At 37.1% G+C, this 17,450-nt stretch overlaps 1 protein-coding gene across 1 annotated transcript in view; it reads right to left on the reverse strand.

The window, feature by feature from the left end:
* LOC141426132 (uncharacterized) overlaps positions 1-17,450 on the reverse strand; it is a 47,173-nt gene that overhangs the window by 18,779 nt on the left and 10,944 nt on the right. Inside the window, exon 3 of the mRNA XM_074084993.1 lies at positions 2,715-2,851. Coding sequence (XP_073941094.1) covers positions 2,715-2,851 — 137 coding nt within the window. The remainder of the gene's footprint in view (positions 1-2,714; positions 2,852-17,450) is intronic.

Genomic DNA, 17,450 nt, shown 5'->3' on the forward strand with positions numbered 1-17,450 from the left:
AAATTTTATGTACTGTAGCGGAAGTAAAAAAAAAAAGCGCCTAATAATCTAAATTTAATAAAGTAAAGCCCGAAAATTCCTTTAATTATTTCGGATCAATAAAGACGCCGTTTAGAAAGGCCATTGTTGTTTAACGGTGAAATGGTTACTGAATTTTGATCGATCCAATAACACCAACGCTTTCGATGACCACGTCTTTTTAAAATAATTAATAATATCCAAAAATCGACAAAATTTAAAGCGTAAAAAATGGCACTAATTGAGCGCCGGCATAATTACTTAAATCAGACGATTGAGCATGTTATTAAAATTTACCATTTTGCGGGAAAAAAACCAAAAAATGTAAAAAAGCTAGTTGGTGGCGGGCGGTAGCTTGGAATCGCACCGTTTAGCAGAATTACTAACAGGCGTGAAATAGAGGATGCGTGCGTGAATAATAGTAACTGCGATGTAAAAGGGCGTAACTGCAATGTAAAAGGGCATAACTGCGATAATTGGACACAACTGCTATGCCAAATATGGAGCGCAATGCAAGTCCGAGTACTTGCAGTAGCGAAGGTGTTCTAGTATAGATGTAAATACTTCTTTTAATTAAAAATAGAGTTAAATTAGAGTTGTCACTTTTTTTGAGAAATTTACGTTTACCGCCTTATATATTAAAGTTAGGAATGGTAACTATACCTACAGAGGGTTTGGTGAATAATTGTACAAGACATGCATGAGGTATGTACCAAAGTAATTTATTAGAGTTAACGTAGATTTAATTTCGTCATTTATTTCTCGAAATCAGATATTATTAAATATTGTAATAAAAATAATAATTAAATTTATTCAAATTCATTTCGGTACAAAATACAATATTTCACTTAAAATCTATGCAACACGTAATATATTGCATTTGTTTGACCCTCGTAAACGTATTGAATAAGTAAGTATAACATTGGTTGGTACGTCCTATCATTGTTTGTTGACACACAATCCTTTGGTAGGAAGTTTTTTTTTTATTCAACGTTAATTAAATTCACGATATAATTTTTGAGATTTCCACTGATTCTTTGGCGAAATGGCGAAAAGTAAAGCCTAATACATACTTTTTCTATCCCTTTCGTCTGAATTCCTTACCTACTTCATAAATCGTTTCTTGGCAGTTACGCCATTGTTGTTCGTATTGCGACAGATGTACGGGCTACCTGTTACGAACCGTGTAAAACCGTTTCACAGACTCATGCTAGCGACAAGCGTGTAATGAACGAGGATATCGTCTTCATAATTTAGCGCTTTTTGTGTGAGTTACGCCTTTTTGCGCGTTTAGTTTAATAATGATTAGTTCAAGATTTTTTTTTAATTAGAACGGAGAAGTTAATAAGGTAGATGTTGATGTTTGAAAAACTATATCGGTTACAGTTTTCGTTCGTTTTAGGATGGACTTTTTTGGACTGTTCTCGTAACCGAAAAAATAGAAAAGAAATCTAAACCATTTCAATTTTATACCGTCTTAGAAATGCGTAAAATCACACACCTAGATTGACACCGAATCAACTCAAAATAATGTACCTACCATATAAGTATATAAATAAATATAAACAAGACACCGATTGACTAAGTAAAGTTTGTGCTATGGGTATTAGACAACGAATAAACATACTAATATAGATAAATACATTATTAAACGTCCAAAACCCAAGAACAAACATTCGTATTATTCATACAAATATCTGCCCCGACCGGGAATCGAACGCGGGACCAAAAGCTTCATAGTCAAGTTTTCTAACCACTTGGCTATTATGCTTGGCTTGGTTATGTGTGTTTTTGCTGTGACACTAGCGAAGCATGTTGTAGCATCGCGTGGCGTGTCGTATGTGATGTCACGTGTTAGTAAGTGCAAATTCAAATTCCGATTCATTTTACATTTCATACAATTCATACAGGTGGATATGGGTGTTGGCCTGTAATATGAGCAAATATTTAAAACAAAGATCATACTCCTCAAACTGAACAACATTAAGCGACTTAGATATAATTCGTTTTTTTTTTTAATTTTTATTATACTTTCTAGTTTATTCGAAGAAGCAATGTAAAGCAAAATGTTTGATGTTTGTAGTGTGACAGGCGACGTCAGTTGTGTTCTAGGATGGCGTACATTGATAGCAGTATTTAATTTGTATGAAAAAAAGAGAAAATTCAAAGCCTCCATTATTTTTAAAAGTCGCTGAACTAATGTTGTTTAGTTTGACGAGGACGATCTATGTTTTATTTCTTTGCTCGTATTACAGGCCACACCCGGTATAGGTAAATGACAGGTAATTTTCCTTAATACGGTATTTGACTATTTTGTATATGTTTTATAACTTAAAACTACACAATGCCTGTTATCGAATAGAGAAACAGTTTTAAGCTACCTTTACAAATAACAAAGTGATAAAGGTTTGAAATTCAAGATTAGACAGAGAAAGTAATACCGGCATGTGACGTCACACGCCAGTAGCGCCATACTTGCTGCATAGGGAAAAAAGTTTGAGAAAGAGACGGGTATACAGATTTTTCAAAAAATCACTATAAATCTAGTTTTCAACCGATTTAAGTTTTCTCTTCGCTAAACACTGTCTGTATATCTATATTTTCATAATAATATTAATATATGGCAAATTCAGGAGTTGTCAAAATACCGTATTTGCACACACACAACTACGACGTACAAATTATGTAATAGGTACCTGTGCATTAGGCGTAAGCGCAGCCGATATGGCGTTTTGCTGCGCAGCCGCAGCGGCGGCGGCGGCCATGCTCGCGCCGAGGGGCCCATACGCCGCCCCGTAGTAGCCGCCCATCTGGCCCATGCCGCCTCCCATGCCTGTGGAACAAACGAACATACTTATGAAAAAAAAAACCTTCGTTTCCTCCTTAGATTCCTTTTTTTACACAGCGAAACACACGGTAAAGTAACTGACTTAATGTACGAGTAAAGTTTAAAAATAGTAGATTGTACAACAAGGGCATAAAGCGATGCCATTGTACCCGAGACGTTCATATAGCGTATTGGTTTAATGCTAGAGTTTCACACTCTGTATTTCACTTCGATTGAGAGGAAATTAAATAGAAACAATGGAAACAATTGTCTACTTACTAAGTACCTTTTATTTTTCATGCATTGCTATAATAATTAGATTTTTTTAGTTTCATTGGTTAATTTTGATTGATTTTTAGTTTAACAAAAAAAATACATAGACACTCTTTTGTTTGTGGCTGTTGACACCTGATTACCTTGGTCTTAGACGAAGATTTTATAAAAAGTAATTTTATGGCGCCTAGATCCAGCATAAATATTAACTTTACGAGCATGAGAAGTGAAAAAAACTTTACACGTACTACATTAAACTTGATGTAAGACGCATTTATGTAAAAGGGTACTCCGTTAAATAAATATCGTAACTACCTTTTATAACGCTATGCATTGTCGGTTAAAAAACTAAGTACCAAAGGCCGAAATGAAAGCTACACTTACATTTACAATTCAATAACTCAACTTTATCTCGCAACGCTCATAACGCTATGTCAATTCAATAGATACTATATTAAATGGTACCTCACTTTGTTTTCATTTCATTTGAGATTGTGGACTAAGGAACGATTTCTATTATTCCAGTGAGAATGTGGCCTGAGTGATATAATAAGACGATGATATGCAAAAATTGAGTTGCATTAATAACTATCTAAAAAATATCCATCGCCGATTTGTCTCTTAAAAGTACCTACCTCTTATTCAAATTAAAAAAGCAACTTTAAGTTTACATATAAAATAATGCTGGCCACTTTTGAAACACAAAAACAAAAACTTAAATCCTTTGCCAGTATCGCTCGGAGTCATAAAAACCCAACCGAATTCCAGATTCGAAATAGTTCCAAACATTCCAAATTCAAATTCACACCAGCGTAATGGACAGAGCTCCATTGAGCAACTCGTAACGGCCGACTCTGAGCACCAATTAATTATTTCATTGTGCTGGAATAATCCGGCCCTCGAGTGCCATTAACTACCGGTCAGTTCCTTAGAGGTGTTTATCAAACACGCCTTAGTTTGGGGTTAGGTCTGTATTATGAATGGACATGTGTTTATTGTGGCTTGTGTGCTTTAATTAACGGTCGAAGATGATTTTGTTTCATCGATGACATGGAGCTTTTTTAATCTGAATTTTGTCGTTTCTTTTAACGATTGTAAATGTTAGTTCACATTGACTAGCTTTATAGACTGACTAGCTTTTGCCCGCAGCTTCGCCCGCGTGGACTTCGGTTATCGCACGCTGATCCCTCAGGAACTGTGCATTTTTCCGGGATAAAAAGTAGCCTATGTCACTCTCTGGCCCATAAACTATCGCTATGTCAAAAAAAGACGGACAAACATAGTGGCAGTATACGAATTATCAAGTTGATTCAAAATTATACCAAACGCTCGTTTAATTGGCAATCTCTAAAATAAACAACCTCCAGAATCAATAGCGTAAATTGACATCGGATTCATTACAACGAAGGAGCCCAGCGATCCGGTTAATTTATTTACACTCCACGTCCCATAATCGGCAATCTACGTCAACTCGGCACTCTAAATACTCTAATAAATTATTCGAAATTAGAATACCATCGAATTAGGATGTCATCCCGATGCGAACACTCGATACGCCAGTACGTGTAAATCGAACGCGACGTCACCAAGAATTTTGAATTTAAATAAAAATATGACGCCCTCTGTGACGTCGAGTCTACAATTTATTACAACCACAACCAAACCAGATTTGCTGACGCCTCTTCGTTTTATTAACGTATTAAGGTCGAGAATCGTTGAAAGTGCCGGCAGGAGCGTCTGAAAGGGACGTCGGGGTTTTTATTATTATATTTTATAATTAAATCCGCTGTCATCTCTTGTGGTATTTTCTAGTCTGGTCTGTTATTGGCGGGTAAGCGATGAATTTTCTCCTTCAATTGAAGGGTTTTATTAATTTTGAACGGCGTTTTCTAATGGTTCTATATTAAATGAAGAACCTACTTGCGAAGTTTTGACGTGGACACCAAATTTACTCTGAACAAAAATGAAAAATCGGAACGAGGTTTTTATCCGTTCATTCCGGTTAAAATTCCGGATATTGGATATATTGTTCTACAAAGATTTATTAACAACAATAATTAACGGTACAATTATAGAACAATAGAAACAATTTATCAAATCAATAGGGAAATAAGAGTAAAAATGGAGTAGGTAGGTAAATAAACCTTATATCACATATTTCAACTTTACTCACGAAAATTTTATGCAATGTTTCCACCTACTCATCCCAAACTAAATTCAAAAACTAGCCAACAATAGTAATTTTCTTTACCCGCAGGTGCTTCAATATCTCTCCATTCAGTGCATAATGACCGGATCCCCGATATAATATGACATTATACAAATGCCCTGACCAGGGTAGACGCGATGAAAGGATCCCGGGGCTCTTTTCAATTATTGTGGGGTGAAATGTGTTAAATTTCACGGAAAAGCGGCTATTTTCTGGACCATCGGACGTTTTGCATGTATTTGTAACACGGAACTGTGTGCGGGACTGTTTCGGTGAAGGCTGGGCGTGCAATAATTACTGCAATCCATCAATATGATCCATACTGATTAGGGTGTTGCCTAAAAATCAAGGTTCTAAGACCTCGATTAACGCTAGTTTTTTTTAACCCCCGACGCAAAAAGAGGGGAGTTATAAGTTTGACCGCTAAGTGTATCTGTCTGTGGCACCGTAGCTCTTAAAAGGGCGGGCCGATTTGAATGCGGTTTTTTTATTTGAAAGCAGGTTTTCTGCCGCTTGTCCCGGTTTTGTATTTATTTTACTTTTAGAACGTATCTTGGACATCTTGGTGTATCAGGTAAAGGAAATTCCCGAGAAATCGCCCAGGAATCCCCTCTACTCGATACACCCCCCTCGCTCCACGACGGCACAGAGTACATACGACGGTTACTTAGTTAGTTTTTTGCAGGTGGTAGGACCTTGTGCAAGGTCCGCCCGGATTGCTACCACCATCTTGCTCGCTAATCCTGCCGTGAAGCAGCAGTGCTTGCACTGTTGTGTTTCGGTGTGGAGAGTAAGACAGCCGGTGAAATTACTGGCACTTGAGGTATCCCATCTTAGGCCTCTAGGTTGGCAACGCATCTGCAATCCCCCTGCTCTCACTCACTTGCTCGTTTGCCATCCAGTCAAAAAAATAAAAGGTGAATGACTTCAGAAATAAATACTTTGATACGAGAAAAAAAAACTTCAGTGTCATACATATCCTAATTTTAATTTACTTAATGCTAAATTGTCACACTTTTATTTGATTTTAATTTAAAAAAAATCCTATGAACTTAGTGTTTTCAAAACTTTGATAGCTGGTAGCGACCCATAAAATTAGTTAAAAAAAAAAAAAAAAAACTAGCATCCATTGATCGGGGTCCTAGAACCCAATGGCGGGGTGAGACAAAGTTGATTTTTAAGCAACACCGTAATACTGATAGACCGGAAGATGGTGACACAAAATATTAGGATTGGTTTTTTGGAATCTTTTTGTATTTTTTATTTCAATTCCAAATTTTTACTTTTACGGTCATCCCGTAAAACCTAAATTGAAAATACAAACTGAGATATAGATGCACAGAAAAACCAGAAAAATAAGACCATGACTGGGAATCGAACCCAGGTCCTCGGTATTCCGTACCGCGTGCTATACCGCTACACCACCGATGGTCAACGGTACCGACACGAATTTCCCCTATGCACCTCATATCTCAGCTTGTCTGTTTCTTATTTAGCCACTTAAGCAGTGACGCTAGCGACATCTATGCCGTAGCCCTCATCGAGAAACTTTTTTCGGCACTCCATTGGAACTAACCGCTCACCCGGACAAGAGATATCGTTACTAAGCAATCAAATTAAGATTATAGTCAAAATACCACAAACGGGACTTATCACGCTATTATTACACAAGTAATGTTTACCTCGACGTTTCGGCAACGTTACAGTTGCCGTGGTCACGAGTAGACTGAAGTGTGAGGTGTCAAGTCTGCCTAGCAGCGCGAGTTCTTCGAACTACCCGCACTTGATCACTAATAGTACCGGCACTCGTATCACGAACTACCCGCACTTGGTCACTTTTATTAGTCACCCTATCACTTGTGTAATAATAGCGTGATAAGTCCCGTTTGTGGTATTTTGACTATGAGTGAGAATCACGAAAGTTTAAAATGTCAAATTAAGATTGGTTTTTTGGAATCTTTTTGTTGTTGTTGACAAAAAGATTCTTTGAATGACTGCTTTTAATTGCGGTGACAAAGGCGTTTGATTTTTTAACTATTTTTAAGTGAGGGAAAGATTGATTATAATTTCAGCGAGATACTCCATGTACACTCGGACCAACTGAATCGTGATCCACTGTGGAACCTTTTCGTAGAAAAAGTCATAGTGACATCGCATTGCTTGACAAGGGAATGTATTATCCCTTATGACACTTACTGTGAGAACGTTCTACGGTGGGTCAGAACAGGAATCAAATGGAATGGTCTATTCTTCGTTTTTTTAGCATTAGAGAGAAGGTAAGCGATCTTGACGTATATTTTTATCCCACGCGATTGGTCCGCCGGTACCAGCGCTATGACCATCATTTTCCAATTATTACGCTTATTTTGATGAGAATATTAGTGAAATTGGTTGGAATATTATTTGCCACTTAAGTAAGGTTAAACGGAGTTTGCAAGAATATTCGTTACGAATTAATAAGTACCGATTGAGTTAGGTGGACAAGTTGTTAATGCAGCACGTGGCAAGCCGGACGATGAGCATGGTATAAAATAAACCTGTTGGTTTGTGATGTACGCCGCTTATGTCCCGCCGCCGCACTAAGCATTGACATCCGATATAACTTCTGTTTCAAAAGTAATGGAACCGGAACCGAAACGGATGTGTAATACTAAACGGAAGTTCTGACTTAACGGAAAAGGAACCGGAACTCCGTAACATCCCTGCACTGTAGTAGGTACACATAACACAAGCTTTGCTTACGTTGGGACTAGGTTAATTGGTGTCAAGTGTCCCGTGATATTTATTTATTGAAATTGCCGAAGAATCAAAACCTATTTCATTTTGTTCTAGAAGGGTGCCTTATTTCGCATAACATTAATTGTCCTAATATGAATTCGCATAATAGATTTGGCATGACATAATTGTGCATAAAAAACATCACTTATTGCATAATATATAAAAACTAATATCTATAAATGTTAAAATGTTAAGTATTAGCCCAATAATAGATCATTTTAGTAGTATTTCCTTTCTCAGATCTAATTGATTAAATAAAACAATATGGACAATCCTATACCTATCCACATTATGCGCATTTACATTATGCGTATTCAGTTATGCGGATTAATAATTATGCGAAATAAACATTTTCAATTAGGAACATTTATTTTATGCGAATTAATATAGACCCGTCCTAGAAACTTGAAATTTGGTGTGAAGGTAAATCGTATAGCACAACTATTTAATAAGAAAACTCTGAAAATCTTAATTTTTCATGTCTATGTTTAAACATTTAAAAATGACCACACTGGCGCACACACACACACACACACACACACACACACGCACGCACGCACGCACGCACACACAGCGTAGGTATATAGGTTTTTAACTAAATGTAAACAAAACAACGTCAATTCAATATTGGTGTTTAAATATTGAAATAACCCCATTAAATTATCTAACCATCTCTCTCTCTAAGCTGTTTAAAATATAAAGACAGACGACCGATACGTTTTGAATAACATAGGGCATTATTCTTGTCACAAAAAAAATACCTGTGCGTTTCAAAAATATCCGTCTTGAATTTAAATTCTGTACCATTTAAAGAGCCCTTTGATACTAACTTTTCAATCGTAAAGGTAACTTGACGGGTTAAAGCCCGAGTTCACAAATATCTTAAATGAAAACATAAAAAGTTCACGGTTCACCTTTTAAATTCTACAGACTGTAGCGTATACACTTTATAAGGAACTTGTGTACGAAATTGAAACAAGGCTGGAATATCTCAAAAAGTCAGAAGCCACTAAAAAATGATTCCTAACTCCAACTCAAAGAGCTCCGAAGTTTCACAGCGCACGTGTATTTTCTCGTTGGAAATTAAAGGAAAGCCTTTGGTTAATTAAATTTATCCATTCAATGCTACACTTTTGATTCTACATTTTTGCGGTTTCCCCAGTAAATTTAACCCTTTCTTGCGCGAATTAATTGAGTTTTTGTCGTTATTGTGATTGGAGGTAGGCGATCGAAGTTTGCCAGCTATTTAAGGGTTAATAATGGTTGCAGCGGCTTTTGGGCGTTGTAAGGGTTCTGTAAATCAAATTAACTATCAATGGGTCGTTTCGAATCGAAGAGTTTGCGTCGCCTTTGAAGAGCGATCCCGAATTTGGTTGAAGGCGACGTTTAATTTTAATTTTCAAAAAATATTTTAAATTATTATTTACAATTGAAGCGTTAACTGGGCCAGCAACTATTTGGAGAATAAACAAAATTGAACATTTTGAAATTGCACCCAAACACAATACAATGAAAATATAAGAAAACTGTCAATTGTTTTTAACAGGCTATTATTACTAGTTTCATTTGTAACTTTTTTTTATTCGACTGGATGGCAAACGAGCAAGTGGGTCTCCTGATGGTAAGAGATCACCACCGCCCATAAACATCTGCAACACCAGGGGTATTGCAGATGCGTTGGCAACCTAGAGGCCTAAGATGGGATACCTCAAGTGCCAGTAATTTCACCGGCTGTCTTACTCTCCACGCTGAAATTCAAATTCAAATTCAAATGATTTATTCAGTAAATAGGCCGCAATGGCCACTTTTACACGTCATTTTTTAAACTACCAGCGCTTTCGGAAACACCATCATTGCCAAGAAGAATGTGCCGACGATGCTTAGAAGAAACACAACAGTGCAAGCACTGCTGCTTCACGGCAGGATTAGCGAGCAAGATGGTGGTAGCAATCCGGGCGGACCTTGCACAAGGTCCTACCGGGATCCTTTCGACTGCCATAATTTTATAAGTCATAATGTAATGTTTGTCATAATTATTGTTAGTCATAATTTCTTTTTCCCCTGAAACTGTACATTTTTCATAAATTCATTTTAAGGGTATCTTTAAATTCTTCAGGCATATTTCAGGTTATTAGGTTACTTTAATTAACAGAACGCCCGCGACGCGCGAAATTGAGGACACCTTGTATAATTCACCCAAGTAATTTAAAATATATGTTAAGGGCGTTAAATAAGGAATTACGAACGAGGCATTAGAAGCTCGAAGTGAGGAATATATAACCTCCTGGCTTAAACCTGAACCTGGCCAAAGAAAGGAAGTAATTGGTATATAGTTGTATGTACTACGAATAATAACCTAATCAACAAAAAGTTTGATTTTGCGTCGGGGGTTAAAAAAAAGTTTATTTATAATGCACTTATATAGGCTTACGCAAAAAAAATCCTTGAGTTTTATTTAGGGTTTGCATGCAGCCTTAAATGGCAAATGACCTTGGTGGCAATGGGCCACATCGCTCGAAGAACAGATAACCGTTGGGGGAGAAAAGTTCGAGTGGCGACCACGAACCGGAAGACGAGGCGTTGGCAGGCCTCCTACCAGGTGGACTGACGACATCGTGAGAGTTCCGGGAAATCGGTGGATGCAAGTGGCGAGTTGTCGTTCATTGTGGCGGTCTAAGGGGAGGCCTTTGTTCAGCAGTGGACGTCTTCCGGCTGATGATGATGATGTTGATGATGATGATGATGATGATGATGATGATGATGCAGCCTTAGCCTACACGTGACACTGCTTACGAGCAAGTGTGATGAATCATTTAAAAATAAGTACCGATTCGTCACCCCGAGACCAGCTAGACACCAGAAGGTCCGATTACGCTACGCAACGCTTCCAACAAATGACAAGCGAAAATTTTGCTGCTTCATAGATAACCCTGTTCCAAGGAATAATGTCGTATCTGCACGTACTCTTGGCGCACATACGACACTACTTCGGCAACTGGGTGGATACGGGCTTAACAAACCGTGGTTAAATTGATAGATTAACCACAGTTTTGCAAATCACGACACGCTCTAATGTTTGTATTGTGGACGTTATTGCTTTTCGTTAATTTCGGGGAAATGGTAGTTCGGGCTCTTGGGGCTAATGAACGTATCATTTTTGGTAGGAATGTTTTGGAGCGAGTTTAAATATTAATTTCGGCTTTAGCAGCTCTGCTTCTTCTTTAACATACTGCAGCTAGTCACAGTATTAAATTAGATGGTTCTCTGCCTTTACGCAAAATTATTGTTTGCTAAATGTTTCATTTGCCAACTATGTCATTTCCCAACTCTTTTTTGTTGAAATCTGTTATTGTTTGTTTTGCAAGTAATTTTGAAATTCGATAGTTAGATATTATTAGGTATTTTTAAATTTAATTGTAATTTCGTTTACTTTTTAAATAACATTACTCAGGTACGAGTAGTTAAATCATAATTATTTTCAACAGTACGGGACTCATAAACATACATTTATCTGTCTGTCTGTCATTGTCAGTAACAGCTAACTATTTAAAATGACCCCCACACTGCGAATATTTTACTTAGGACATGGGCTAACACTAGTTATTCTTATTTAGATACTATATAACAAATTTGTACGGAGCTTAGATGCACGAGTCCGGCTCGAACTTGACCGCTTTTCTTGCTATTTAGTGTGACCGATAGTTTTTTATCGTCCAACTTCTCTCTTACTAGGTACACTTAAAAAGTTTGATAATGTCGTTCGAAGCACGAAACAAAAGATCAGTTCTCGCTCGCTAATCCTGCCGTGAAGCAGCAGTGCTTGCACTGTTGTGTTTCGGCGTGGAGAGTAAGACAGCCGGTGAAATTACTGGCACTTAAGGTACCCCATCTTAGGCTCTAGGTTGGCAAAGCATCTGCAATACCCCTGTTGTTGCAGATGTTAATGGGCGGTGGTGATCTCTTACCATCGGGAGACCCACTTGCTCGTTTGCCATCCAGTCGAATAAAAAAAAAGTATTCCTTTTCTTCTTCATTTGAATCTTCAGAAACATAAGAAACTGAAGTCCCGCGCGATACTAACATTCTAGTTGTACTGTACTAGGTACTCAACCCCTCAAGACATTGAATTTCCAAAAAATCCATCCCCATGCGCGGCATAAACAACAATGACACGCATATCTGCGTCACTTCCTCCATAAACAAACGTTAGGGCAGCGGTTCTCAAAACCCGGCCTAAAATTATTGTTATTTTTAAAACAGACACATTTGCCGAATCCGAACTTGATATGCCCTCCAAGGCAAAGGGTGGTATCTCAAAAAAATCACTTGAGTTATTTATAGGTACCATTGTGTAGCTTAACCTGTCCTCTCCCAGAGGCACAAATTTGTGCCCAAATTCCTTTGATCCTGTTATCCTGGGAGTTGACAGATTAAGACATTCTGCATGGGATGGTAGAAATGACTTAAGTGTTTTTTAGATACCGCCTTTTGCCTTAAGGGCGTATACCAAAACGTCCGGTCAAGTATGAGTCAGACTCGCGCACCGAGAGTTCCGCACATCTCTGAATAAGCTGTCAGAATGACAGTTCCGTACATTTGACAGCAAAAAAAATCTTTGGTAGGTAATTTTGTAAAAAAAAATGACTGGTAACATCTCACATTGAAGGAAGGGGATATAGTCACGTCATATTATTATTATATATTTCATATATCTGAAATGGCAGTTTTGAATTAGATTTGTCATTCAGATAGCTGGCTCTTTTACTAAGGCTTCTTTTTATAAACATCGTAAATGCCAAAATTGACTAAGTGCTACTGCTAAGTGTAAAAAACATCAATTTTAGTTACCCCGGCTTTTACGGTCGTATACAAGCCACGGTACTCGCAAACGTTTGGGTAACACTGCCTTAGGGACGTCAGCGCGCCGTGGCGGCCGGCGATCGACTGTGATGTAAATGACGTCACGTGGCCGGAAGCAGTTGGGTGGGGGGTCGCTGGCGCACGCGATTGGACACTTCCGCTGGGATACATAATGCGCGTGATTTGGCTATTTATTGACTTATGGTTTTTCGTAAGGGTGTTCAATATCAAATAAGGGAATTTTACTTTCCTATTTCTTTTTTTTCACACTGGTGTTTACCCGCAGCTTCTCACGCGTAAATCATAAGATTCCGCAGTTGAATTGAAATTACGGGAAATTAATTAAATTCCCATGTGAATTCCCAAAAATTGGTCAAGTGCGAGTCGGACTCGTAAATGAAGGGTTCCGTAAACAGTTCAGTACAAGTTTTTCTTAATTCTTCTAATATAAGTTTTTTTTTGCTCACTGTACTTTATGCCCCTGGTTACCAAAGTACTCGTGAAGACGACAAACGAGTTTAAACTCGATGCGGTCGTGTCGTTTATCACAGAGTTCATATCATCATTGTCATCGGATTTATACATGCGTGTAAAATTTCAGCGCAATCGGTTGAAGATATCCACTTCAAATTTGAGTTGAAAGATTCCACCCGAGCAAACATAGTTACATTAGGTACACTGCAAAGAAATATAATGCTTGTAATAAGTTTTTCTTAAAAAAACATTTTTAATACAAGTTTTTTTAGCCGAATGTACTTTTTGTTGACTGTACTTGCACTGTCGTCTAAACTACATATCTGTACCAAATTTCCAGTCGGTACTATTAACTATTGAGGAGTTCCCTCCTGCAGAGACGATCCTGGCAGGACCACCAAGATGTCACTACTAGATTATTGTATTTTCACCAAATTTACATAAGTATGCAAAATTTCAAGTCGATCGGACCACTGGAGGCGGGTCAAATTTAGCTTCCAAGATTTGAGCAAAACAAACAATAAATAAACAAACAGGGCAAGCTAAAGAAAAGCTTCTAAAAATATCGCCGAAATTTAAGCACTTGTGCAAGTATTTCGAATAAAAAACAATTTGTATTCTCATCCTCTTTGGTTCTGGCTGTTTGGTTCTGAAGCCATTGCCCGCAACTTGCCGCGCGCAGCTAAAAAAATATATCTGTCAACTCTGTTCATTCGCGGGAAATTCGGCGGACTTCGTATGTTGTGTAATTAAATAATAAGAAGCTCGACTAGTGTGAATAAATTTTAAACTGTATTATAAACCTTGTAAATATTTAGTGTTAAATACTTAGTATGATTTTTTAGTGTAAAAAACAATACGTAAACATAGTGATTAATACGGTGTGGATTTGGCGAGCGCTTTATCTCAGTTTGCTTCATTGAGGTTTGTGGTTCCTAAATTGCTTTATTAATTTTGCACAAAAACGAATAAACCACACAATAAGACAGTCACTATATTATACTATCGAAGCTTTTATAAAACATCATTAAAATCGCAAACTTAAAGGTAAATATTCAAACGACATAGCTACCCGTTGCTAGGCGACTCGGTCGCCTTAGCAACGGCTAATAACGCCTAGCAACCAAAAAACGCTGAAAAAAACACGTTTCTTGTATGACGACCCCCTTTAATTTGTAACTTTATTTTATTTTTAGTATTTGTTGTTATACATAATCTGTGAAAATTTCAAGTGTCTAACTTTTACGGCTTCAGAGATAGAGCCCAGACGGACAGACGGACAGACAGACAGACAAACAGACAGACAGCGGAGTCTCAGTAATAGGGTCCCGTTGGCACCCTTTGGGTACGGAACCCTAAAAATGATACTGTGGTCATTTGGCAAAACACCTGCATTCAATTTCATATTTCTAATCCTTGGTTGATTTTTTTAAATTTTATACTGATTCCGTAGGAATATCAGAATAAGTAGTCTATGTTACTATGGATGTCCAGCTATCTACAGAAGTCATAATATCAGAAGTATTAATTAGGACGTCCACTGTTGGTCATAGACCTCCAGTCCGGTCGGAAGCGGCCTGCATCCACCGTATTTCTACATTATGTCCCTATATTTAATAGTTTCCGCAGCGCACGCGATGAAAGACATTTTATGACCATTTATTTTACACCTTGGGTTACATTATTGAAGTTTTTGTTACGGATCCCTAATTTTTTTAAATATTATATAGCCTATGTTACTCGGAGATAGTGTAACTTCCCAACGGTGAAAGAATTTTTTTAATCGATTCAGTAGTTTCGGAGCCTATTCAATGCAAACAAACAATCAAATCTTTCCTCTATAATATTAGTGTAAAGAAGAATACTTAATAGAAATTATGTACCTATTCTACATTACAGATACATTATATTAGTTATAATTAATCAAAAGACAGCCATTGTTTCCCATTCCATTAATCACTCGAAACAATTCTTTCAATGAACAATACATTACAAATATATAAAAAGAATAATCGTCTATCTTGCGTCAATTAGCGTAATTATATGTTGTAACATTAAAAACACACATTCGTATACGTAAACCGACATTCAGTTAATCTACATAAGCACATAACAAATATACAGTTCATACTTATATACATATCCCTGTCAACAATAACTCACTACACCGGTTACTGTAATATAAATCTTATTGTAATGTGTTAAGAGTTGCTCAATCCGCATTATGTCACAGTACACATTGCGAAACAATAACCTAATTATGAAATTGTTTGATCAGGTTCACAGTATAAGGTGGATTGAACAGTTGTGCGCCTTTTTTGTTTGAATTTATGAATTTAAAAATTGAATTGGAACAATTACTTTTGTGCGTATTGTTGTTATTGAAGACTATGTGACGATGAATAGGTGAGAAAGTATTGAAATTTATCGAAAATACAAACTGAAATATAGATGCACAGAAAAACCAGAAAAATAAGACCAGCGCTGGGAATCGAACTCAGGTCCTCGGCATTCCGCCGTGTGCTATACCGCTACACCACCGCTGGACAACGATACAGACACGGATTTCTCCTATGCACCTCATATCTCTGCTTGTGTTGTTTTTTATTTAGCCACTTAAGCAGCGACACTAGCGATATCTATCTCTCTCTCTCTCATCGAGAAACTTTTCGGCACTCCATCGGAACTAACCGCTCACCCGGACAAGAGATATCGTTATTAAGCAATCAAATTAAGATTGTTTTTTTTTTGGAATCTTTTTGTATTTTTTCGAAAAGATATAGATATTCGATATAGGTTTTACGGGATGACCGTAAAAGTAACAAAAAATTTGGAATTGAAATAAAAAATACAAAAAGATTCCAAAAAAAAACATTCTTATTGAAATTTATCCTAATTATATTATAAATGCGAAAGTTTGTGAGTGAGTGAGTGAGTATGTTTGTTACTCCATAACGCTGAAACAGCTGGGCGGATTAGAATGAAATTAGCTACGTAGATAGCTGGACATCTGGAATAAAACAAAGGCCACTTTTTATTCCGATATTCCCACGGGATAGGGATAAAATCTCGAAATAACAACCGCTGGGCTTAGAGTCATGAAATTTGACATGATTGTTTTTTATGTAACGTCAATGAAAACCACGATTTAATTTTCGGGAATTCCCAATTAAAAATCCCGAAATTTCAATGCAGCTGCTGGATCTAATGATTTACGTGTGCGAGCGGGTAAACACTAGTAAGAAAATAAATATGCTTTTTGTAACATATTTACGAGTAAGATGTGTTTGAATACATAAAAATTGTATCTTTGCCCAATAAACTTGCTAAGATTTGATCCTAAAGATATCCATAAAAAAAGTTCAAGAACTAAAAAAATACGCTTTAATAGAAAGATAGGAAATCGGTTAAAAATCCGCGTGCCTCCTACCTCCCCCTCCCCACTCCTGAACTTTGACACGCTTAGTTTTTGACACTTTTTAAAAGCTTGCTTTTTATTAACTTGCAATGTATGTTTAATATACGTAATAATGTGCGGGTCAAATCTTGCAAGTTAAATTTGACCCACTTCTAGTGTTCGGATTGTCTTGAAATATGGCATACTTATGTAAATGATGACAATACAATAATCTGGTAGTGACATCCTGGTAGTCCAGCCAGGATCGTCTCCGCAGGACGGAACTCTTCAACGGTTAATGGCATCGACTTGAAATGTAGTATGCAAATGTGGTTTGGGTGACAATGACAATGCAAGTACAGTCAACAAAAAGTACAGTGGCAAAAAAAGCTTGCATTAAAATGATTTTTGTACCAAAAACTTATTTTTAAAATTTTTAGTTTGATTGACAAAAGAAAAAATCGTGTCCTATATTTACCGATGATCTAATTGATGGACTAAATAGACTACTATTTTTTGTTCTGCGCAAGTTTGATAGTGACTTGTTCAGCAAAAAATGCATGCATCATCCCAGCCTATATTCGTCCTACTGCTGGGCACAGCCCTCCTCTCAG

This window comes from Choristoneura fumiferana, chromosome 3, assembly GCF_025370935.1.
Source record: "Choristoneura fumiferana chromosome 3, NRCan_CFum_1, whole genome shotgun sequence".
Classification (NCBI taxonomy): domain Eukaryota; kingdom Metazoa; phylum Arthropoda; class Insecta; order Lepidoptera; family Tortricidae; genus Choristoneura; species Choristoneura fumiferana.